The sequence below is a fragment of the Pan troglodytes genome, chromosome 19 (genome assembly GCF_028858775.2).
Source record: "Pan troglodytes isolate AG18354 chromosome 19, NHGRI_mPanTro3-v2.0_pri, whole genome shotgun sequence".
NCBI lineage: Eukaryota > Metazoa > Chordata > Mammalia > Primates > Hominidae > Pan > Pan troglodytes.
Window position 1 is genome coordinate 94,665,209 of NC_072417.2, and position 24,893 is coordinate 94,690,101.

General features: G+C 54.7%; 1 protein-coding gene across 25 annotated transcripts in view; it reads right to left on the bottom strand.

Moving 5' to 3' along the window:
• Nucleotides 1-24,893, bottom strand: part of SLC38A10 (solute carrier family 38 member 10) — a 52,900-nt gene that overhangs the window by 24,111 nt on the left and 3,896 nt on the right. For 3 of the 25 annotated variants that reach the window (XM_016933156.3, XM_016933157.3, XM_016933155.3), the window contains exons 2-10: nt 22,369-22,486; nt 17,525-17,570; nt 16,081-16,174; nt 14,860-15,003; nt 13,307-13,431; nt 9,796-9,898; nt 8,731-8,913; nt 5,567-5,678; nt 3,978-4,084 (exon numbers count right to left, since the gene is read on the bottom strand). In XM_016933156.3, the coding sequence (XP_016788645.1) occupies nt 3,978-4,084; nt 5,567-5,678; nt 8,731-8,913; nt 9,796-9,898; nt 13,307-13,431; nt 14,860-15,003; nt 16,081-16,174; nt 17,525-17,570; nt 22,369-22,486 (1,032 nt within the window). Of the gene's footprint in view, nt 1-3,977; nt 4,085-5,566; nt 5,679-8,730; nt 8,914-9,795; nt 9,899-13,306; nt 13,432-14,859; nt 15,068-16,080; nt 16,175-17,524; nt 17,571-22,368; nt 22,487-24,893 lie in introns of all 25 variants that reach the window. The other 22 variants (XM_063800031.1, XM_063800024.1, XM_063800022.1 and 19 more) reach the window with 9 other exon arrangements.

A 24,893-nucleotide genomic window follows, 5' to 3' on the forward strand; every position in this document is an offset into this window, starting at 1 on the left:
AGCAGGACTAATTTTTTGTTAGAGTCAGATGGGCTGATTCCAACATTCATACAGAAAATAAAACAAAGACTATGCAGAAAATGTATTATTAACAGCCAAGAGGCGAGATGAGAATTAAAGTGTTCCAAGAGCAACAAGTCACAACTCCGTGAGTGTTACCAGGGTGTGGCAACTAACACGCAACTAACATGCAACTAACACGCAACTAACACAGTACAGAAGGGCAGACCAGCCAATAAAGTAAAACACAGGTCCCAAGTTAGGCCCAAATACATATAAGAATTTAATCTACAATAGCACTAACATTTCCCATCAGTGATGGATTATTCAATAAATCATGTCTGACGACTAGGGAACCATCTAGAAATAAACTGAGGATACATACTTTGTTTCTTACACCAAAATAAAATACAGGTGGATCAAAGATTTAAATTAAAAAAAGAAGTCATTAAAGTACTAAAAAAATGAGGGAGGAATTATTTTAAAATAATACTGGAGTGTGGAAATTCTAACTATGACTCTTTCTTTCCTTCCTTCCTTCCTCCCTCCCTCCCTTCTTTCTTTCCTTCTTTCTCCTGCTAACTCACAGAACAGATGTTTTTTCTAAGGAAGCCCAATGGACTAAAACATGGGACCTGGCATAGCAGGACATGTGCCATCTGATGGGCAGAGGCTGAGGCTCTCATGCTATCTTAAGCTCCTAAAACTCACCAAGAAACTTCCTCATCAAGCTATGGCATAATAGCTGGTATCAAACTGGTCTTCCTATTTAAAACAATGGTAAAAGCTGGATAAAAACAATAAAAACACCCAACCAAAGACACTGGTAAACAACTCTGTCAGCTCAGACTTGAGAGGTCCAGATCCCAGAGGACAGAGAAAAGCCCTTAGTCACAGAGAGGTCAAGCCTGTTGCCCTTGGAGACTCATCGATCATTGGGACTAAGCAGACAAGACAAGAGAGCACAACAGCTAGAGCCTGGGCACACTCACAGGGCTGGGCACCGAGAAGCAAGAATGAGGGCGCTCCAGCAGCCAGAGCTCAAGGGAGAGAAGGAAACCTCGGAGAAGGACGCCACTCCACATTCTGTGTGCAAAAATCTCCCCCAAAGCACTTGCCAGCTATCAGCTAGGCAGAGAGGAGCCAGCAAGATGATGAACGCCAAGCAGAAGATGAACGCCAAGCAGAAGATTCACCATTTGAGGGTGTCACTGCCCAGCTGAGACCCCAGAAGGGCTGTACCCTAGGAACAAGGCCAACTGAAAACACATTTGCCTCAATGGGACACAGGCCTTCTGCCTATCCCCTGTATGATGAATGAATGACAATGTCACCCAGAACTTCTACGATTTCTCAAACACAACATCTGCAAAATACCAGGCACACTAGAAAACAAGACCCCAGGACAAAAACACAAGAAGCCACAAAGAATCAATATCAATACTTTTTTCTTTTTCTTCTTCTTTTTTTTCTTTTTTTTTGAGACGGAGTCTCTTGCTCTGTTGCCCAGGCTGGAGTGCAGTGGTGCTATCTCGGCTCACTGCAACCTCCACCTCCCAGGTTCAAGTGAGTCTCCTGCCTCAGCCTCCCAAAGTGCTGGGATTACAGGAGTGAGCCACCACGCCTGGCTCAATAATTACTATTTGAAACAACAATAACAACGTCTTGTGGAGTTTTAAATAAGGGTTGATATCAACTGCGTAGTATAATCATTAGAAGAATAGAAATGTACCAACAAGCTAAAAGAAGAGTAAATATTTAAAATGTTTGATTGATCCAAAGAAAGTAAAAGCAAAAACAGAAAAAGGACATATGAGACAAATAATAGGACATAAGTTGAAAGTTTTCCCTCAAAAATCAGTTATTATATTAACTGTAAATAGTCTTAAATACTCCCATTCACAGACTGAATAAGAACAAGACAAAATTCAACTGCGTGCTGTTATAAGAGACATACCATGAATATAATGGACTAGAGAAATCAAAAGAAAAGGGATGAAACAAGCTATCCTGTGCAAATACAAACCCAAAGCAGAACTAAGTTAGCTACAAAGCCAACTTTAAGGAGAAAAGTATTTCCAATGATAAAAAGGAGTATTTAACACGATAAAAGACAATTCAACAAGGAGATATAACCAACTTCAATCTGTCTGCTCCTAATAACATGGCTTCAAACTAAAAAGCAAAAAGTGATGGAACTAAAAGGAAAAATAAACAAATCTGCAGTTACAGTAGGAATTATCATACCTTTCTCACAACTCATAAACAAGATGATTAAAAAATCCATAAGGGGCTGGGTGTAGTGGCTCACGTCTATAATCCCAGCACTTTGGGAGGCTGAGGCGGGTGGATTATTTGAGGTCAGGATTTGAGACCAGCCTGACCAACATGGTAAAACCCTGTCTCTACTAAAAGTACAAAAATTAGCTGGGTGTGGTGGCACACACCTGGAATCCCAGCTACTCAGGAGGCTGAGGCAGGAGAATTGCTTGAACCCAGGAGGCAGAAGTTGCAGTGGACCTGAGCCAAGATGCTGAAGAAGTGGCTGACACACGTGGACGTGTATTCTAATGTACACTGTAAGAATCTATTTACCGCAACTTGAAGACAAGGCAAGATCATTCCAGAATGCTGGAGGACCTTTGGGGTGGGGGTGGATGACAGTGAGGCATCCATAGGGAGCTCTGGGGTGCCGGGATGTCCTATGTCTGCTCTGGATGGTGGTTCCACGTGGTTCACTTTGTAAAAACTTATCAGGTTGAGGCCAGGCGCGTTGGCTCACACCTGTAATCACAGCACTTTGGGAGGTGGAGGCGGGTGGATCACCTGAGGTCAAGAGTTCAAGACCAGCGTGACCAACACGGAGAAACCCCGTCTCACTAAAAATACAAAATTAGCCCAGCGTGGTGGCTACTCAGGAGGCTGAGGCAGGAGAATCACTTGAACCTGGGAGGCGGAGGTTGCAGTAAGCCGAGACTGCGCCACTGCACCCCAGCTTGGGCAACAAGAGTGAAACTCTGTCTCAAAAGAAAAAAAAAATATATCAATATATTCCAGTAAGAAAAAGCTCAACAACTCCATAAAAAGTGAGCAAAGAACACAAGCAGTTCACAGAAAAAGAAACGCAAGTGGCTTCTAAACCCATGAAAAGACACTCAAGTTCCCGCCAGAGAGGCCAATAATGATGAAGCCTGGAAGGTCCTGGGTGCAGGGACAGAGGCCTTGAGCCTGGCTGGGAGTGACGCTGCAGGCACTTTGGGTAGAGCCACCACATTTACAGATGCTCACACCCCTGACACAGGATTCCATTTCTAGAAGGCTTCCTACAGACGCGTGCTCAAATACGTCGACATGCTCATGAACACAGATATTCATCGCGATTCTGTCTGCAATAGCAAGACTGGAGAGGTGAGTCCTTCGGAGACTGGGATTATGGAATCTTCCTACCACGGAACCCATGAAACGGCTAAAAATAGCGAGGCAGCTCTGTGCCCACGGCTGTGGAGCAACCTGACCTGCACAGGGTTTTGAGCAAAAGCAGCAGGAAGCTGTGTTACAGTTAAAGAAAAACCCACAAGCACGCACATCTCCGTGGGAGGGTCGCACCAGGAACAACGGTGGGTGGTGGCCTCAGGGGTGGGCGGCTGGGGAGGGGACTCAGAGGTGGCAGCAGGTCCATGGGCAATCAGGCACCGCAGAAACACCATGGGGAAAGCGCTTACGACTCAGCTAAGTCGGCTCTCAGGAAAACCCGATGCACAGCTTGAGCAGCTTAGTGTGGCCCTGCTGGGCAAAGACCATGCGTCATGGTGAACCCAGGGTTCCCCAGGCTGACTGGACCAAGTCCCTTTTGTGGGTTTTAAGTTTCTTGACAGAACCCATCTGAAAACGCTGAACCAGGGGCTTCCTCCCGCCTCCACCTCTCCCCAGCCAGACCCATCAGCCCTCGTCCAGGCCACCCCACGAGCAGCACGCACCTGGGAGGAAAGTGCGTTCTTGTGGATTTTCTTGTAGATCAGCGCCGGGCAGATGAAGCAGATGAGGCTTCCCATGGTCGCTCCCGTGAGGCCCAGGATGGTCTCCACTAGGTTGGAGAAGTGACAGGAAGGGATGAGTGGGGAAGGGCTCTGGCAAGGAGGGGACCTGAGCTTTTGCCCTGCACACAGGTGAGCAAGCCAGCATTGAAGGAAATGCCGTCTAGGCGTGAGCCGGGAGCAGAGACGCCCTCTGTGCCCAGAAAGCCTGACAACCGCGGCTGATTCCTCCAACAGTGCATTTAGGCCCCGGGGTGAATTCTCTGATGGTTCATCTTTAAAGAGTCAGACACTAGGGACCTCCTGCCGAAACCAGATGCTGGCTGCGCATGGCACGGCTCCTGCGCCGCCTCTCCTGCCTGCTGCTCCATGAGTGGCCCTAGGAAGGCAGGACCTATCCTAGGGCAGGTGTAGAGGCCAGGGCCTGGCGGGTGCTGCCCGGCTGCAGCCCCTGCCAGGAGCCCAGACAGATCACCTCTAGGGCTGTTCCCTGGGGAGTGCGCGTGCGAGTTCCGCTGTGGATCTGATGACAATGAGCTCTGTCTTGTCTGCTAGGGAGTGGGTGCATTTGGGTAACATAAATATGTTCAGAGCCTTCAACGCTTCCCTTGGTAATGCATCACCAAAATCAGAAGTCAAAAGAATCAACAGGACAGCATGCGCTGTTCTAGAATAGTTGGTTCTACAAACTGAGCCTGTGTCCCGGCACTGCAGTCTCTCTCTGCCCAGGTGTCAATGGGTGCCTCCTGTTCCATCAAGCTGACAGATTTTTTTTTTTTTTTTTTTGGCTGGAGTGTAGTGGAGTGATCTCAGCTCACTGCAAGCTTCGCCTCCCGGGTTCACACCATTCTCCTGCCTCAGCCTCCCAAGTAGCTGGGACTACAGGCACCCGCCACCACGCCCGGCTAATTTTTTTGTATTTTTAGTAGAGACGGGGTTTCACCGTGTTAGCCAGGATGGTCTCGATCTCCTGACCTCGTGATCCGCCCGCCTTGGCCTCCCAAAGTGCGGGGATTACAGGCGTGAGCCACTGCGCCCAGCAAGCTGCCAGATTTTTTTTTTTTTGAGACGAAGTTTCTCTCTTGTTGCCCAGCCTGGAGTGCAATGGCGCAATCTTGGCTCACTGCAACCTCCTCCTCCCGGGTTCAAGTGATTCTTTTGCCTCAGCCTCCCAAGTAGCTGGGATTACAGGCATGCACCACGACGCCCTGCTAATTTTGTATTTTTAGTAGAGACAGGGTTTCTCCACATTGGTCAGGCTGGTCTTGAACTCCCAACCTCAGGTGATCCACCCACCTCAACCTCCCAAAGTGCTGGGATTACAGGTGTGAGCCACCGCACCCGGCTCAAGTTGCCAGATTTTATCCCCTGCCTTTCTCTGTGGGCCAGAGAAAAACTGACAAAGTCTCTAGACTTTTTTAAGAGACCAGAGAAGACGGTCTCTGTGCAGGTCTCGTAACTGTGCAGGTCTTGGTTGATGCTGAAGCCCCCGGGTCCCACTCCCCGGCAATAGGGCAGCCCTCCCGCCTTACCGTTGGGGATAAGGATGCCACCGACCATGGTTCCAAACACCACAGAGAGGGTAAGTGCTTTAAACCGGAGAGGGGGCATGTAGCCCCCTGCTGCAAAGGTGCCATCTTTTTGCTGTACAAAAGAAAAAAAAAAAGGTTTTGAAATGACTGATTTCCTCCACCACTCTCCTAGAAAGCAAAGCCTGAAAGGGCTCTGCCAGGCACACCAGGCACATCTCCACGTGAGGCCGGCCGCGCACTCACCTGGCAGGTGAGCCTGACCAGCACAATCAGATCTGGCTGAGCAACTTGAACGGGAACCTGCAGCATGCCAGGAAGGCACGAGGGCTTCTCACCCCAGGCACAGACCGTACATTTTACAACCTCCTTTTGAAATGCGAGTATCGAGTCCTTCCGTTTTCCTTTTTGCTTTTAGAGCAATACCACGAGAGTTTTTTAAGTGCCAGGAAGTATGGCGAGCAAAACACAGGCTGCACAGCGCCGCTCCTGCCGAATGCCCCAGGCCTCTCCTGGCCCACAGGTTTCAGGGTGCAGGCAGAACCCCCCAAACACACGCACATGCTCACGCACACATGGCCGTGTTATCTCCAGCAGATGTGCAACAAGCAGTGAGCAATTTCAAAGTCCAGGAAGAAGAAGAGAGAAGGGCACAATGAGGCCCTAATTTCAAGTGCCTGTTTTGGCCCCAGGGTGCAGCCAGGACTCTACTGATCTGCACCGGGATGCCAGGGCCATTCATTCCGGAGGAGGCGGCAGAGCCAAGGACGGATGGCCTCAGACCCCACCTGCCCCAGGGCCCCCAGCTGTGGTCTCTAGTACAGGACACAGGAGCCAGACCACCTGGCTCAAATCCTTGCTCTGCCACTCACCAGCCCCAGCTGTGTGCCCCTAGGCAAATGACTTAACATCGGTGCCTCAGTTTCCTCATCTGTCAACAGAAGCATCTCCTCATCCAGCCGTGGTAAGGACCAAATAAGTTAACACACAGGACGGACTGGCCGTGATGACTCTCCCTGGGCTAGGAAACAACTGCAGAACTTTCTAGAACTAGTTTTGAAGCATGCCATTTTCAGAATGGACTTTTACATTGGATGGACTGTGGAAGACGGAGCCAGAATTTCCTATCGGCCTCAGGGCGGTAATTTGTATACAGGCCATGGAGGTGGCGGGTTAGGTCCATCACACAAGAGTCCCGGTCCTAGAACTTTACCTATGACATAGACCCAGAGAAGGGGAGAGGGGACTTTAGCACGAAGACTGTCGTGAGATGGTTAGCCACGAGAGGTCAAGGGTGAAGGTGCAGTGCACCCAGGCCCCTGCAACAGGTGGAGAAGCAAGGAAGCAGAGCCCCTGCAGGCTTGTAGGGACCGTGGAGAAACGCTCACGGCACATGGGCCGAAGACAAGAAAGCAGGTGGCATGGCCGCAGCCGCACCTCCAGGAAAGGAGAAGCCACGGGCGCTGATGGAGGAAACAGCCAGGTCCACCTTGGGATGAAGGGGATTGCGTAAGCTTTCCCACTTGAGTCACAATACATTTAACGCCATTGTCAATTTTTTAACAAGATAAAAATGGGTCATGTACAGAAATACAGATGCTGCTCAGGTACAAAACATCAAACACTGGAAGTTGGCCTGGCCGGATGCGCGGAGGGACCCCACGGCCATATGACGGGCTCTGGCCTTGCCTCCTCGATCCTGCCTCACCCGTGCCCAGGTGCCTGAACTCTGCAGAAGAGAGGAGCACTAACACATTGGGGAGGCACCCAGTCTTTGGTGCTTGGCCTCTGCTGCGAAGCCAGAGGCACGTGGCTGGTGGAAGTCTGCAGGAGGCTGTGGTGACCGCACACCTGGCCACATGGACAGTGAGCCAATGCTAATGTTCCCAAGGCCCAGGGAGACCCACCGCCCCCAATGTGGCTGCTGCACTCTCCCCTGGATTCTCTGAGACCACTCAACCCGCCTTGGCTGAAACAGTTCAAGAGGAACGTGTGCCTCTAGCCACCAGGAGTTCCAGCTGACGGGACATACCAGGCTCACAGATCTCAGGCTGCAGGACAGAAGATGGATGGGCCACCGGGCAGAGCTCCCAAGGGGAGGCAGGAGGGGAACCTGGATGGGGCAGGGCTCCTCCAGCACTGCAGAGTGGCGTCTGCACCCCCATGCTCGGAGCGCAAGACAGCACAGCGGGCCTTTCATGGTTCACTCTGCCGCAAGGAGAGAACCAGGACAGCCCCATGCTCGGGGCGAAAGACAGCGCAGCGGGCCTTTCATGGTTCACTCTGCCACAAGGAGAGAACCAGGACAGCCCTCTGGTTTCAACTCCTACAGCTGAAAGTTTCTTAGAAAGAACTAAGTAGCTGCCTGGCCTACATATGTTACAGTGAAAAAACCCAGCCTCACTTTTTATTTTTCTTTCTCTTTTAGAGACAGGGTCTCACTTTGTAGCCCAGGCTGGAGTATGGTGGAGCGGTCATGTCCCACTGCAGCCTTGAACTCTTGGTTCAAGCGATCCTCCTGCCTCAGCCTCCCGAGTCACTAGGACTACAGGCATGCGCTGCCATGCGTGGCTAATTTTTGTTAATTTTTTGTAAAGATGGAGTCAAGTGATGTTGCCCAGGCTAGTTTCAAACTCCTGGGCTTAAGCAATCCTCCCACCTCGCCCTCCCAAAGTGCTGGGATTACAGGTGTGAGCCACCATATCCAGCCTATTTTTAAAATGTGTTTAAAGACAGGGTCTTGCTCTGTTGCCCCAGCTGGAGTGTAGTGATGCATTCACACTCAGCCTCAACCTCCTGGACTCACACAACCTCGCCTCAGCCTCCTGAGGAGCTGGGACCACAGGCACCACCAATATGGCCTACATCAAACTCAGCCTCTCTTATGGTTCAAAAATCTGCTATATTGTTAAAATTTTTCAAAGTTACACAAAAGTCAAGAGAACTGTGCAGTGAACACCATGTGCCCATCTCCAGACTCTGGCCATTATCAGCTCCTGCCCATCAATCTGGCTCCTCTAGGCTCCCCCAACTTCCGCCCTCCCGGGACTCCTCTGACGCAAATCCCCACTTTCCTGCTATATCTCTGGTTCGGGACAGCTGGGGGCTTATGGGAAGCGAGCCTGACCTGTGCTATTACGATCCGGAGAGCGCCCCGAGGGTCTTACCTGCTGCTCACACAGCAGCGTGCTCAGGGCCTGCCTGCATGGCAGGATCATCATGGGGAAGCCCACAGCCACCGACATCATGAAGCCCACACGGAGCATCTCCGTCACCAGGTTGGAGGGAAAGTGCATGAGCACGTTGCCGGCCGTGGCCTCGGTGAAGCTGACGTAGCCGAAAAACCCCACCTGTTGGAGAATAAGAAATGGCAACGTGGCAGACAGACATCCTAGTCGAGTGGCACCTGTCACAGTGGGCAGGGCAGGGGGGGGACCTGTGCCCTGCCCCCCAGAATGGCCTTCAATCCACTTCATAATGAAGCTTCTACAAGAGATGGCCTTCCAGGGGCAAGGCACCATTTCGCCTCCTCCTTCTAAAAATCTCTAGTTTCTGTAAGAACATGCCCATTTCTTTCCTTTTCTTTCTTTTTTTTTTTTTTTTTTGAGACGGGGTCTCCCTCTGTAGACCAGGCTGGAGTGCAGTGGTGCGACCTTGGCCTCAGCGTACCTCCACCTCCCCGGTCCTGGTTCAAGCAATTCTCCTGCCTCAGCCTCCCGAGTAGCTAGGTTTACACGCACGTGCCAACATGCCCAGCTAATTTTTGTATTTTTAGTAGAGACAGGGTTTCACCATGTTGGCCAGGCTGGTCTTGAACTCCTGACCTCATGATCTGCCCACCTCGGCCTCCCAAAGTGCTGGGATTATAGGTGTGAGCAACTGCGCCCGGCCGGAACATGCCCATTTCTACAGAGAATTAACAGAGGTCTTGGAGAGAGAGTAAGAGTGGCTCAGATAAAGGGTTCTGGGAGCAGCCCTGGTGCCCAGCTCCTCAGGTCAGGAGAGCTTCCTGGCCCAGGGTGGACCCAGGCTCACAGGTCTGGTCCTGGAATGATGGAAGCTGATGGAGCTGCGCCAGGTCCCCGCGCAGCCTCCAGACACTGGGATGGGAACAGAGAGAAAAACCCAGCAGCACACAGGGCCAGGGCCATGCCTGTGGCAGTCCCACGGGGCACCACGGCACGTCATGCTGGCATGACACAGGTGCGGAGAGGGCGTGGCAAGGCTCTTACCATGACGTAGAAGGTGGTGACCACATTGAGGGAGGAAGCAAATATGGAACTCATGGTTTTCACTGACGGCTCATCCAGGCTGTCGTAGGTGGGCAGCACCTGGCTGTATAGAAACAGGCCATTTCACAGTGGACCCGAGAGGCACGCCCTCCCCAGCGGCGCCACTCCTAGGACCTCTCTGCAGCCCAGCGAGAGTCTCTGACCTTCCTTCATGCAACATTCTCCGCACACTGGAAGTCCCAGCGCTGAGGCCAGGATTTGGTGTTGCTGAGGACAGGAGCGTTGCAGCAGCCCCCACTCAGGACACCCCCCAGAGCGTGCACCATGCGAACATTCCCCAAGGCTACGGAACAACAGGCTGCTGCTCCACGCCAGGGAGCAGGTGCTGAGAGTCAAAGCAGCCAGTTTACAGGGCAAGCAGCCGGAGGAGGCTGCTCAGAGAATCGCTGTCAAGAGGAGGGAAAGTTAAACAAACACCCTGGCCTGGGCGGCCGGCCCATCTCAGCACCTCCATCTCGGCGCCTCCGCACAGGCATGATCAGAGTCGGCACAGACAAGGAGACGGCCTGGGGCGCGATTCCCCACTGCAGCCTCTCACTTGTGTGATGAGAAAACTGGCTTCGGTCCCACAGCCTGGTGCCAGGAGTGTGGTGCTGCTAGGGGTGGGAGGGACCCAAGCCACCGGCCAGGCAAGGACATGACAGCCCTGCACAGGCAGCAGATGCATCCGAGGGACGTGCACAGGGACCTGGGCCCCTGGAGAGGGGTGGGCGAGATGAGAAGGGAGAGGCTGGGGCCATGGAGCATCTGTGTGCAGCCGGGGAGAAGGGAGTTGGGCCAGGCACACGCCAGAGCACAGGTGAGAGCTGCTCTGCCATGGGGCTGAACGAGGACTCTGGAGTGGGAGTCCAGGGGGGTGCTCCTAGGGTGTCCAGGTGACCATGGCCATGGCTGTCCCAGGGCAGGGGCTCAAGGGCACAAAGGAAGCTAGGTGGGCCAGGGGGAGGGCGGGATGCAGAAAGCCAGCAGCCAGTAAATGGACCAGCACAGCGGCCAGCGGAGCCAAATCCCAAACCGCCTTGAAGAAAGTGAAAGAAAAAACAGGACATCCTGACTTTATTAAAAAGCAAACCAGGCCAGGCACAGTGGCTGACACCCGAATACCAGCACTTTGGGAGGCCGAGGCAGGAGGATCACTGGAGCCCGGGAGGTTGAGGCTGCAGTGAGCTGTGATCGCATCACTGCACTCCAGCTTGGGTGACACAGCAAGACCCCATCTCCAAAAAAAAGAAAAGAAAACCCAGCAGACTGACAAGTGAGAAGGTCCTGCCAGCAGCTGCTGGTGTCCCGTTGCCCAGGTCCTAGCACACCATCCCATCAGGCCGCCCTCAGCATGGAGTGCCATCAGCAGCAGTCAGGGGACCCCGCAGGACATGAGCCTTCCCCTCAGCCCAGGCTAGAAGGGAGCTAAGTGGCCAACGCCTGTGCACACAGCCCCAGGAGGCTGGCAGAGAATCAGGAGAAACACCCGAGAGGTCTCCACGGCCCTAGACCCACAGCTACAGAAGAAGGCCATGTTGCGGCATGAACTTCCCAGTGCTAAACTGTCCTCTCGCCAGAGCTGAGTCCACACCAGGGAGTCTTGGCTTGAGGGGACCAGCGTTGGTGCCCCATGACACGTGCTTACCCCCAGCCCCCAATACATACTGTGGGGAGTGACCCCCAAGGAAGCCACGGACACTGGGGGAAGGGGTGTCCCATGCACACGGGGTGGCCAGGGTGGAAGGCCAAGCCCCAAGCTCCTCTCCAATCCTGACCACCTACCCCAGGGACCCCTAGGATCATCCCTGGAAAGAAACAAGGTAGGAGCCACAAAACCTCCTGGCCACCTGCAAAGGAGCTCCACAGATGGGGGACATGCTGAGCCCTGGCCCATGGCCCCAGACGGAGCATCCCTGGCCCGCCCACCTAGCAAGGCAGCCTCTGAGCCTCAGGCCTACCAGAGTCAAATGGAGCCGTCCACATGCAGCTCTTGGGTGTGTGCCCCTCTGCCCTACTGTGAGGATGGGGACCCTGGTCTCCAGAAAGACCCTGACCTCCAGGGCCTTCTGGGCTCAGTGCTGCCCGGCTGCTTCTCTGGGCCTAGGACAACCATTCTGCATAACCAGGTATGCATTTACCAAAAACGGCCAGATAGTGAAGGCACAAGGGAGACCTGGCCCCAGCTTGCATCCAGGCCAATCACAGAGGCAGGGGGCGCGGCCTGCCACCCAACAGGGACAGGCACTCTGGTGCAGTGACGCTGTGGGAGGGAAGAGATGTCTCTGCTCTCAGAAAACATTCCTGGGTTCAGAGGTGGGGAGGTCAGCACGGCGGCCGGCACGGGGGTGGGGAGGTCAGCGCAGCGGCCAGCACAGGGAGGGATGTCCCTGCTCGGGAGAATGTCAGGTGAATCTGTGGGCCTGCACGTCCTCGGGGAGGGGCAGAAGGAAAGCTGCACTTGTTGAGCCGCACGCTCCAGCACTTCAGAACCCAGCACCTGACTCCGGAACCAGACCCAAACGAGGTGCACCGGCTGCTACGTGGCCACTACCAAAAAGCCCCAGCTGCAGATTTATTTCTAAATATACAAACACGCAGACACAAAGGGCAACTGGTAACTAGGTATGTGGCAGAAGAATGCGGCTTCTGTCACCGATCATAATGGGATATTAAACAGCAAGACTGGGGCGCGTTCTGGTGGAGACGGAGCTGCCAAGAGAGACGCTAAGTGGGAAATGACGATTTGGATCTCGCATGTGGGTGTAAACACAGCGGTATGAACAAATTTCATCTGTCACATTAGTTTACGATTGGCTCAATGCATGCCCACTAACGCTACAGGGGCCGCTCTGCCAGCCCCCCGCACGCCGATGGTCTTTTCCCGTCTGCGCCGGATTTACGCCTCTCTTTTCAGCCGGTTACCATGTTCCAACCGGGCATGAATCACTCGCTCTTGTCATTTTGGTGGAGAAGGTAATGCTGCTGGAATTATGGAAGAGCCCGATCCGCATTTACAGAGCCCTGCGTGCCAGAGAGAAAGCAGGCTCGCGCGCACGTGCAGGCCTCCAAATGCATCCAGCAGCCGTCTGAAGTCAATGTTTGTGCCATTTCCTTTTAAATATTCTCAGAACAGCTAAATTCTGGCGAAGCGCTCAACTCTGTGCAGTCAGATGGCTGGGTTGCTGCTGCATCCCCCACAGCCAACGCTCTGCTTGTGGGGATCTGGCAAACCAGGGACTCTCACCAGCTAGTCCCAAACATATCCCAGGAATGAAGCCGATTTACCTCCCGATTAAAATATAACTATCTCCCTCAACCTGGGGCGGGCAAGGTCATCACTGAACAAGACATCACTCTTTAGCAGCCAGCAAAGAGCGATCACAGTAAACGAGAAAGAGAGGGTCCCGTCTCCCAGCAGCTTGCCCTCCCCGTCACAGAACTCCACCACAGACCACAGCAGGACACTTACGACTGGCAGGCGAAGGACATGCCGAAGATGGGGATGCAGCGGAAGACGCCCTCCCAGCGGACATAGCTGACCCGCCGCAGCCACTGCCCACTGAAGAGGCCGTGCTTGAGAGAGGAGAGCACGATCTGCAGAGGGAGAGGGGAGAGAGCACGGGGCAGGTCAGGACGCAGGCGGGACTCAGCATCCCGGCCCACACACCGCTAGGAAGGAGTGGCAGGAGAGTGCAGCTCTTCCCACCCACATCCCAGCCCCCCACCACCCTGTGCCACCCTGTGCCGCCAGCTGGAGGCAGGCAGACCCCGTGCCTTTCTGGATTCCCAACCCCTGCCTCAGAGCACCCTGGTTCATCCCGCGGGCACCAGAGCAGCTGCTCTTGCAAGGGGGCTGCTTGGCGCAGACAGGAGGAGACCACGGAGCATGCATGGCCCCAGTTTCCATCGGTTACAGAGGCTGGTTTCCCACGTGGGCCGGTCCCTCCCCATCTTGTACTGTGTTAGACATGGACGTTTTCCAGAAGACTGGCCCACCAGGACGCGGCTATCTCAAGAGTAAAGAGGTAGCTGCCACTGGGCTGGCCCTCACTCGGAGAGCTGAGGAGCACTGGAGACCCTGGCTTCAATGACCACCTGGCCTCGTCCTGGTGCAAACCCGCTGTGAGACACCCAGGTTCCAGCCACTCAGGAAGGGTCATTTCTGACCTTGCCAGGGAACAGGAAGGTCCCAGGGGCTCGGGTCCTGGGGCTCCTATGGGCAGGGGCCTGGCAGAGAATGGAGGGCGTGCTGGGGGCTCTGGGTGGTATCCGTGTTCTCAGTGCCAACTCCACAGCTGGCCCCTAGTCCATCCTGTTATAAATTCTCATTTAGAAAAATAATAGCGGCCGGGCGTGGTGGCTCACGCCTGTAACCCCAGCACTTTGGGAGGCTGAGGCGGGTGGGTAACAAGGTCAGGAGTTCGAGACCAGCCTGGCCAAGATGGTAAAACCCCTTCTCTACTAAAAATAAAAAAAATTAGCCAGGTGTGGTGGCAGGCACCTGTAATCCCCGCTACTTGGGAGGCTGAGGCAGGAGAATCACTTGAACCCGGGAGATGGAGGTTGCAGTGAGCCGAGATTGCACCACTGCACTCCAGCCTGGGCGACAAAGTGAGACTCCGTCTCAAAAAACAAACAAACAAACAAACAACAATAGCTTGCCACCTTGTGTCAAAACACTGGCACCGTGAGCCTTGGTCACAAACCCTACGTAAGAAATCTTTGCATAAAGCAAGTGGTCTTGGAGTTTCCTTCGCCTTGCCTGGACGACATGAAACCAGCCTCAGAGCCACCCCTGCCCTGAGCCCCAGCCTCTCCTGCCAGCCAACCGCACCTGGGTCCAGCCAGCCCTGTCTGCCCCGTGGTGCCCAGGGACCATGGGATGAATGGCACTTCCTGGTACATCCTGCTACTTCCAACACATTCCCAGGAGGCAGCAGGCGGCCACACCAGACCTGGGCACAGGAAAGAATGGGCCAGGAGCAGCCTTTCGGCGGGTACCCACGCGCGCTGCCAACTCACCACGAACATGAACACGGTGTAGAAGAGGAGGGCCATGGCGCTGAAGGACTGGATGGAGGCCATCATGTTCCGCTGCAGGCTGAGCGGGAGCACGATGCACAGCGACACGGCGAACAGCAGGAACATGCGGAAGGTGCTGCCCACCTGCGGGGAGCCAGCAGGGGGTCTTGGCCACAGCCCGGGCCTGCTCACCACCGGGCTCTCTGCACTGACAGGGAGTGGGAGCGCCCTGAGCCCGAAAGCCGACGGCATCCAGGTGAATGATGCCGGCGGGTCTGAGGCTGGCACACTCACCTGGAAGCCGCTCTCACAGCCGCTGTGCCGTGTGCAGCCTCGGACACTGGGTATTTCCCCTCCCTGGAGCCCAGCCCAGCCCCACAGCGAGACCAGCCAGAGCAGGACAGCAGCCCCCCTAACACGGGAGGCAACACAGCGGCTGTGAGTCGGACTCAGCTGCCCTGGGCGAGGGGCGGGAAAGGTGCAGACTTGCCCTGTGGGCAGGACGGGCCCAAAGCTCTAGCTACAAAGGCCACTACGAAGCACGGAAAACGGAAGGTTGAATGGGGAGACAGAGTAGGGGACCTAGCTCCCTGGATGCTCCTTGGAACTGTCTCTGACAAGGAGCGAATCTGGTACATTCCACTCCTGGAGAGGACAGCCCCGCCTCAGTGGCCTTGAAAGCCTTTCTACGCTGTTAGCACCCTAACGTGCCGTGATGCCTGCCCTGCCCAGTGAGGGGCTCTGCTCCACGGCAGCGAGGGAAAGGTGTGTGGGCCCGTCAGGTGGGCCTCTCTGTGGTGGGGGGCAAGCACGGAGGAGGCTACCCCAAGGTCCCTGCAAGAAGTGCTGAGTCCACAGCCCCCAGCAGCTCTGGGTGACCACGGAGGCCGGGGATGCCCGAGGGCCTGGCCGCCTCTGCCCTCCAATGGGCAGCCCGGGCTGGCAGAGACTTGCTCTGCACTGCGCCCGGGTCTGAGGCTCTCCCACCCGCCCCTCATCTACATGGTGTCGGACTCTGCCTGGCTTGCTTCCTCCCGTGTACCTCTCACAGACGTGACCCAGTAAAGCCCCCGCACTCCACCAAGCCCCTGGAATGACAGCAGGCTCGACAGAAGCTTCTCCCGACCAGCACCCAGGTCTCGGTCCTCGGGAGGATCCCACAGAGGGCCTCAGAGCAGCCATCAGCATCTGAACAACCCAGAACCCTGAACACGTCCTTACCTGAAACCCGAACAGCCGGGCGAAGAAGTTGGACCCCAAGTCGCCGATCACGACGTAGAAGGCGATGCAGGTGCCCAGCATCAGCCCGATCATGCTGCATGGGGACGGGGGTGCGGGAAATGCCATCAGGGTGAGCTGGCACAGCACCTGGGCTGCCGCCAGGGACTACCCCAAGGCTGGGCTGAATGACAGATGTGATTTCTTTTTTCTTTTTTTTTTTTTTTTTGAAACAGAGTCTCACTCTGTCGCCCAGGCTGGAGTGCAGTGGCGAGATCTCGGCTCACTGCAAGCTCCGCCTCCCAGGTTCACGCCATTCTCCTGCCTCAGCCTCCCGAGTAGCTGGGAGTAGCCGAGTAGCCACGCCCAGCTAATTGTTTGTATTTTTAGTAGAGACGGGGTTTCACCGTGTTAGCCAGGATGGTCTCGATCTCCTGATCTCTGTGACCCGCCTGCCTCAGCCTCCCAAAGTGCTGGGATTACAGGCGTGAGCCACTGTGCCTGGCCAACAGATGTGATTTCAAACGCGCCCCAGTTCACAGGGCGCGGGCAGGTTCTGTGGCGCTCGCTATGTCACTTGGCATGCACACCAAACGACACTCAGCTTTTCTCAGCCTGGTATTATACTCGCCCCTCTGCGGAGGCTCTAAAAGTTACAAAAATCTCCATGATGGGCCCGGCACAGTGGCTCACGCCTGTAATCTCAGCACTTTGGGAGGCCGAGGCAGGCGGATCACCTGAGATCAGGAGTTCAAAACCAGCCTGGCCAACATGGCAAAACCCTGTCTCTACTAAAAATACAAAAACTAGCTGGGCCTGGTGGCACGCGCCTGTAATCTCAGCTACTTGGGAGGCTGAGGCAGGAGAATCGCTTAAACCTGGGAGGTTGCAGTGAGCCGAGATCGCAGCATTGCACTCCAGCCTGGGTGACAGAGCAAAACTCCATCTCAAAAAACAAAAAAATAGAAAAAGCCCCACGATGTTAGTCAAGTTAAGAGAACAATCAACTGCTTTCAAAAAAGGCTGTTCGTTTGAGTTTACAATTCCCTAATTTAGAAGCCTAGAAGTGCAATCTCCCAGCGATTTTTTCATCTCATAAATTTTTTCATCTCATGAAATTTTATTCCAAAGGAAGAAGAATACGACATTTGCAATGTAATGCCACCTTTATGCGGCGGTGTTTGAAGGGCAGGTGCGGTGCTAAGGAACGGTGTTGAGAGACTACAACTGAGGGGGGACTGTTTAACAGGTTCTCGGAGTTTTCCATACATAAATTTTTCTTACAACACTGAAGGGTACAAGTAATTGGACTTTCATGTATTTAGGGACTCTTCAGAAACCTGAGTTACAGGTGAATCTGGGGATGAAACTGCCGCTCCCGCCGGGAGGGTCCCCAGTGTCTGGGTGCGGGGGTGGGGGGCAAGCGCAGCGGCAGGGCGGGGCTTACCTGGTCTCCACCAGCATCTTGCCTGCCTTCCCGTAGGCGTGGAATGCTAGTGCAAAAGAAAAAGGAACACTCAATCCAACAGCGTGAGAAGCTCGTCCAGAACAAAGGTACTGAGCCAAGCTGTCAAGGGCGATTTCGCAGAAACCCACGGGCCCAGATTCTCCGGGGCATGAGGGGTATTTCAAATTCTGGCCGCCAGGTTATTTTTGGATCTACTGTCTGCAAATGAAACTACAAGAAACAAAGACAGAGCAAGGGAAGGACAGGAGGCAGGTTCTTCTTTCACTCCATCAGATTGTTTAACAAAGAGACAAGTCCCTGCGATGCAGTCCTCCCACCCGGTGAGCACTGGGGGCCGGCTGGAAACAGCATCCCACAGCCCGGCACGGCCGAACCCCGTGCTGCTGGCCAGAGCTTGCAGGTCCCCAGAGGGTTCAGTGCCGGTCCCAGGTGCCCGAGCGCCACAGCCTGCACCAGAGGGACTCTGACGGAGGGCCTTCATTTTCACCCTTTGGTTGGGATTTATAGAAACAAATGGAGACTCTTTTCGAGCATGGTGCTTCAGGAAGGGAGGGGACGAGAGCCCTGGGCTTGTGGTGTCCACGTGGACGGCTAATGAGGAGCCTTGCCGATGAGGAGCATGCGTCCCCGACGGGGCGGCCGAATGCGGAAGGAGCCGCCATTCTCTCCGCCCTGACCGCGGGATTCTCTGCAGCAGATGAAAAACGGCGCTGACTCAGCAGGGTCCCTCCCAGGCCCCGAGCGGTCATCTGGTGACCCCCGCGCTTCCCCCATGGCCCAGCCCCCAGCCGGAGGAGGGCAAAGGGAAGTCCCGGCTCCAAGGCGCACCCAGAGATGCGGTGCATGTGGCAGGATGGCCCAGCCCCGTCGGCAGCCCCAGCTTCCTGCCCCCGGTTTCCTTCCTCCCACGGGCTACAGGCCTCTGATGAGCTTTGGAAAGCAGGAAACACACAGGCCAGTAACTATGAATGGGTCCAAAAAACACTCCTTATTACTTTAAACTACTTAGGAAGAAGCACAGCGTTGCCGAACGCCAGAGCCCGGGAGCAGCAAAGACCCCACCTCCAGGGCTCACCCTGGCCTTTCCTGGACCTGCCTATGGGCTCGCTGAAGAAGCCTGGCACCCCTTGAGTTCATCCCACAACACGGAAACCCGAGCCAGGCCCCAGAAGCTGACCTGAGGCTGTGGAGAGTTTCAAACACTAAGAACTCCAGGAGCCCCCTCAGCAGCCCACAGCCCAGGGCCCTGCTGTCACCAAGGAACGCCCTCCACACCCCTCAGTGACGGCACAGCCCGGAAGCAACAAAACACGGCGCTCCAAACATGAAGTTGCTCCTGGCCATAATGTGCCTTTTTATTCTCCAAAAGGAAGCTGAGTCTCTACAGCATATTCCAAACACGAGCGCACCTTGCCCAAGAAGGTTCCAGAATATGCCTGCCACTGGCAAGGGAAAATGGAAGGCCGTCTAGGAAATCAGGGCAGCACTCTCTTCTGGTTCCCAGGACAACATCCTGAGAGCCCACCACGCTGAGACACGGCCCCACGCACCTTCTTTTCCCCACGTGGGCCAAACCCTCACCCGCCATTCCCAGTGTCAATCCCTCGGCAACTTCTCCTCCCCAGGTTCAAACACCAGCCCCAGTTGGACTGACCCCACTCCTTCACATCCTGCGTGGACTGGCACAGAGAAAGGGAGGAAGAGGCTGAAGCGCCCAGCAAGGTCCTGGGGACCCAGCCCTCCCCCGAGTGTGGACTCCCAGTGCGGGCCCAGCCCCTGCCAGGCTGGAGGTATCTGTGAGCGGCGAGCTCTGAGGGCGCGGCCTCCATGCAGGGTGTACCCTACCCCAGGTGCAGTCGGATCTCCCCCAGAGCCAGCACAGGAGCCACAGAAGCCTGGACCACCCAACGACAGGACGCGGGCAGCACTCCTGACACCGCTGCTCACAACCGAGAATTCAGAGGCCGCGTGGGGGCCAAACAGTCGCTGCTGCTGGGGGAGGCGGTTTCTAGCCCAGACCACGCATGCCAGGGTTCAGGCACAACTCTCAACAGGGCAGTGTCTGGGGCTCAGAACAGCTTCATGAGAAGCCGCGACAGCTGAAGGAGGCTGAATGACTGATGTATCTGTGTGTCTTCTGAAGAGGGGATTTAGAAAAGTCCATGTCCGAGCAAGATACGCAGGGCAAGGAAGCAGCAAGTGAGAAGGTGACGAAAACGACAAAAACCACCTGCAACCAGCAACAGCAAATAGGACAGGGAAATATACAAACACCAACAAAAAACGACACCTCTCCAGGCTGGCACATGGCACTGGAGGACAGCGGGGAGGGTAAAGCGATCAGCGGCCACCTCCCCAGGCTAACCAACCCGAGGAACCATTACACCGCAAACCTATGCCTGGGTGGGGGCAGATGCCATTCGGAGGAAACCACCTAGCCGTCCCAGGGAAAGTCAGTCTGTGTGCAAGGACGGGACCCAGCCCGGCGCCTCCTGAAGACTGGAGCGTGGAGCTGCTGTCCACTCTGCACGAGGGCCTCGCCTCAGCTCCAGGAGAGTCTCATCTTACCCTCCCCAGGGACGCCTCTCCCAGCGCGGGTCTCCCCACTTCTAAGACGAGCCAGGGCACACTGCAGCTGACGCGGAGCAGCTGGGCCCAGGGGCCTCTGTCCGGAGCTCACGCAGTGGAACCACTGTGTTTGGTGTCAAAGGCATAACCTGAGACACACTTGGTGTTTTGGAATCTTTTTTGTTTCTGGCAGGCAGAAGTGGACTGCGGTCACCCCATGCAGGTAAAGGTTGGAAGCTCAGGCAGGAGTTCCAGGCAGCACAGAAGAGCACCCACCCGGCAATTTTCTTCCAGTCCTTCACATGTAGCCAAACTGGTTTGACTTTTCAGGGACTTTGAATGAATAGACAGCCGGCTATCAGAAATGGGGGCCTCCCCAGCCCTGGGTCACCGGTCTTCTTCCAGGACACAGCCAAGGACTGGAGTTGGGGCCTCTGCTACAGAAACCCTATACAGAGACCTCAGTGAGGAGAAAAGGGTCGTCCTGCAGGCCACAGCTCTGCAGACCCAGGAAGGGGCCCGCCCAGGCACGGTGCCTCCTGGCTTCCGGTAGGCATGTTTCAGCCCAAGTTGAATTAGGCCATCTCACTGTGGATCAAATTTAACAGTGAACTTCACTTCCTCAAATAACGACAAGAAAAGACTCTGACAGCACCATTCTCATCAGGAAGGGAGGAGAAGGAACACATCCCCTCCGGTTCTGAGGGCCGAAACGAATGCAGGACTCTCTGTGGCAACATGAAGGGGACTGGGAGGAAGCGGAGGCTGGGAGGCCAGGACCCACGTGTGGACCGTGCAGGTGTTTTTATTTTGTTTGGCCCCCTGGACCCCTAAACACCATTTCCTCTCCCGCCACCTCCTCACTCTGCCGTGGGAGCTGTGAGCCCGGGGGGCAGGATGGCCTTCTGCAGGGAGGGCCCAACATCCCAGCCGCACACTGGCTGGAAGGTCCAGAGCCTTCATCACAAGGCCAGAATTTTCACCAAAACCCACAGGGCCAACTCCTGAGAACACGGATGCTGGAATTTCAACACCCAGGCTGGATGCCCCCAGAATGGAACGTGGAGCTGAGAGGTGCCGAGCCTGTGGCGGGCAGGGAGACAGCGCAGGCCACACAGCCTGTGGGCAGACGGGAAGGTGAGGGATGGCGCCCTCGAAGACAAACAACGTAGAAAATATTCCACACTGAAATGAAGCAGAAAGCGCAGCCTTCTCTCCTGGCTGAAACAGCATTAAAGCAAGAAAGAACTAAGGGAAACAAAACTGCAACCAACAGCATCAGGGGAAGGACACAGCCACTGGGAGAGAAGCCACTGAACTCTAGCAACAGCCCGGGCCTGAGGAGCTTCCTCCATGGAATTCCGAGTTGGGGAGAACAGCAAGGCTCTCTGCAGGCAGCTCCGCGGGAAGGCATCTGGTGTCCAGGAGAGACACAGAGAGAGCAGGTCTGCACCAGCACCGTGAGGACGGCTGTCTCAGTCTGAGTTTAGAAGAGGAAGCTTGCGTGGGCCTGCATGGGAGCAGGCAGGAGGGCACGGTGACAGAGAGACCTGGCGCCTCATACCCTTCTGTGTCACTCCAATTTTGAAGCATGTGATTATAACAGATTTTTCTCTTTTTTTCCAGACAGAGTCTCACTCTGGCACCAAGGCTCAAGTGCAGTGGCGTGATCTCAGCTCACTGCAGCCTCCACCTATCGGGTTCAAGAGATTCTCCGGCCTCAGCCTCCCGAGTAGCTAGGATTACAGATGCCTGCCACCATGTCTGGCTAATTTTGTGTATTTCTGGTAGAGATGGGGTTTCACCATGTTGTCCAGGCTCGTGTCGAACTCCTGACCTCAAATAATCCGCCTGCCTCGGCCTGCCAAAGTGCTGGGATTACAGGCATGAGCCACCACGCCCGGCAGGTTTTTTTTTTAACTGCATTTTTTTTTAAATTTGATTTTTAATTCTTTTGAGACAGGGTCTCGCTCTGTCACCCAGGCTGGAGTACAATGGCGTGATCACAGCTCGCTGCCACCTCAGACTCCTAGGCTCAGGTGATCCTCCCACCTCAGCCTCCCAAATAGTAGCTGGGACGACAGGCACGTGCAACCACACCCGGCTCATTTTTTTGCAGCATTACATTTTAAAATAAAAAAACCCTGCTATCCAAGGAATTCTTGAAGAATCAAGTAGAGTAAATAAATAAATAAATAAATGGAATAAGGCCCCCGCCCCAGGTCCAGAGCCACCTTGTGGAGAGGGCGCCTCACCCAGGCCGGCGTAGGTCCTCCGCTTGCTCAGGCTGGCCGACTTCACCAAGAACATGCACGACTGGTGCGTCATCCAGGAGCAGAAGACCAAGAGCAGCGCCCCCAGGACGATGCCGCACTGCAGGGTGGAGACAGGAACACATGTTCACAGCAGCAGGTGCTCCCCAGAGGCCCTCACCCCACACACGCGGCTCATGAGGACCCTCTTCACCCCCAGGCCCCGCTCCATCCCAATCTCCTGCCGAACGCGACACTTCCTAGCACTGAAAGGGCCATTTCCTTGCTGTGGTGGCCGCGCGCCTCGTCCAGGGATGAAGCTGTATGCGCGGAGCACAGGGGCGCCATCTCCTTCCCAGTCCCCGCCTCAAGTCTTCATGGACAGCGGGGTGCTGCCAACTAATACCCCCTTGTTCTCTGCACACACCCTACATGCACCATCTTTAGCCACTTGAGTCCACAGCTACGAGTAATGAACACGTTCTGGAAGAGATTAAAAATGCCATTTTCCCCGTTCTCATAAGTTAAATAGACACTTACTGTGTGACCTGGGGATTAACTGCACCCCTAGGTATTCACTTACCAAGAGGAATGAAAACGTGTTCATGAAAAACCTGTATGCCAATGTTTACAGCAGGTTTATCCACAACCCAAAAATGGAAAAACAACCCAAATGTCCTTCAACAAGCGAATGGATACAAACTGTGGTCCATTCGAATAAGGGAATATTAGTCAGCAGGAAAAAGGGATGACTACTGACACCCACCGTGACACGGATGGGACTCAAACGCACCATGCTGAGCAGAGGAAGCTGGACTCTGAATGCTACAGTGTCATTCTGTTTACAGGAAACTCAGAAAAGGCAAACTTTTAGGCCAGGGAACAGCTCAGTGTTGCCAGGGGCTGGGGGTGTGGAGATTGGGGACCCTCTGGGGGATGAAGCTGTGTGTTCTGTTTGACTGTGGTGGTTACACAGCAAGCCCATGACCTGCACCCTAAAGAGAGTCAATCAGCCGGGCACGGTGGCTCACACCTGTAATCCCAGCACTTTGGGAGGCCGAGGCGGGCAGATCACGAGGTCAGGAGATCGAGAGCCTCCTGGCCAACATGGTGAAATCCCATCTCTACTAAAAATACAAAAATTAGCTGAGCACGGTGGTGTGTGCCTGTAATCCCAGCTACTTGGGAGGCTGAGGCAGGAGAATCACTTGAACCAGGGAGTCAGAGGTTGCAGTTGAGCCGAGATTGCGCCACTGCACTCCAGCCTGGCGACCGAGCAAGACTCCGCCTCGAGAAAAAAAAAAAAAAGAGAGAGTGAATCTTCCTGCGTGTCCACTACCTCCATCGAGGTGACACTTAAAACACAAGGACCGCCACACTAGTGCGAGACGTCAGTCACGTGAACCTAGCTGGACGGTGAGGGGGGCGGGAGCGCTGCACTTTCCCGTCTGTTGTTCTGTAGACTTAAAACTGCTCAAACACATAAGTCCGGCTGGGCACACTGGCTCACAACTGTCATCCCAGCACTTTGGGAGGCCGAGGCAGGTGGATCATTTGAGGTCAGGAGTTCGAGACCAGCCTGGCCAACATGGTGAGACCCCCACCTCTACTGAAAACACACACAAAAAATTAGCCAGGCTTGGTGGTGGGCGCCTGTAATCCCAGTTACTTAGGAGGCTGAGGCAGGAGACTTGCTTGAATCTGGGAGGTGGAGGTTGCAGTGAGCTGAGATTGAACCATTGCACCCCAGCCTGGGTGACGAAGCACGACTCCATCTCAAAAAAAAAAAAAAAAAGTAAGTCTATTAATACCAAAAACTCATGAGATATCACCAAGCACTCATCAGAATGGCTCCAGCGGAAAAGACACGATACCCAATGCTACCGGGGACGCGGGCCGGCATGTGCACCACTGCACCCACATGGCAGCTCCAGAGCAGAGCACACGCACCCTGGGGCCCGGCCCCTCCACACAGGCACGCACCCAGCAGAAACGCACCCCCTGCCAACGCCTGTCCAACTCCTCAGGGCATCACAAGAGCTCCCAATAGGAGACACCGTAAATGCCTCACAGGGGTAAACTACACACAGACACACACGGCGGTGCAGCGGACACCAGAACGCAAGCCAGACACTCGCACTAGACACCTGCACAGCAGGACCCACCCGCCTCAGTTCAAACCAGGCAGCACCACCGTGGCGCACTAGGGGTCAGCAGTGTGCCCCGGGTAGGCCGCCACGGCCACAGAGTGCGCTCCTTAATTTGGGAGCTAGTCACACGGGTTTGTTCGTCATATGAAAATTCATCAACAGCACATCTGAAGAAGTGTGTACACATTTTTGTATGTCAAACTTCAATGTTTATTTTATATATATAGATCTATATATATTTTTTTGTTTGTTTGTTTGAGACAGAGTCTCACTCTGTTGCCCAGGCTGGAGTGCAATGGCGCGATCTTGGCTCACTGCAAGCTCCACTCCTGGGTTCAAGCGATTCTCTTGCCTCAGACTCCCTAGTAGCTGGGACTA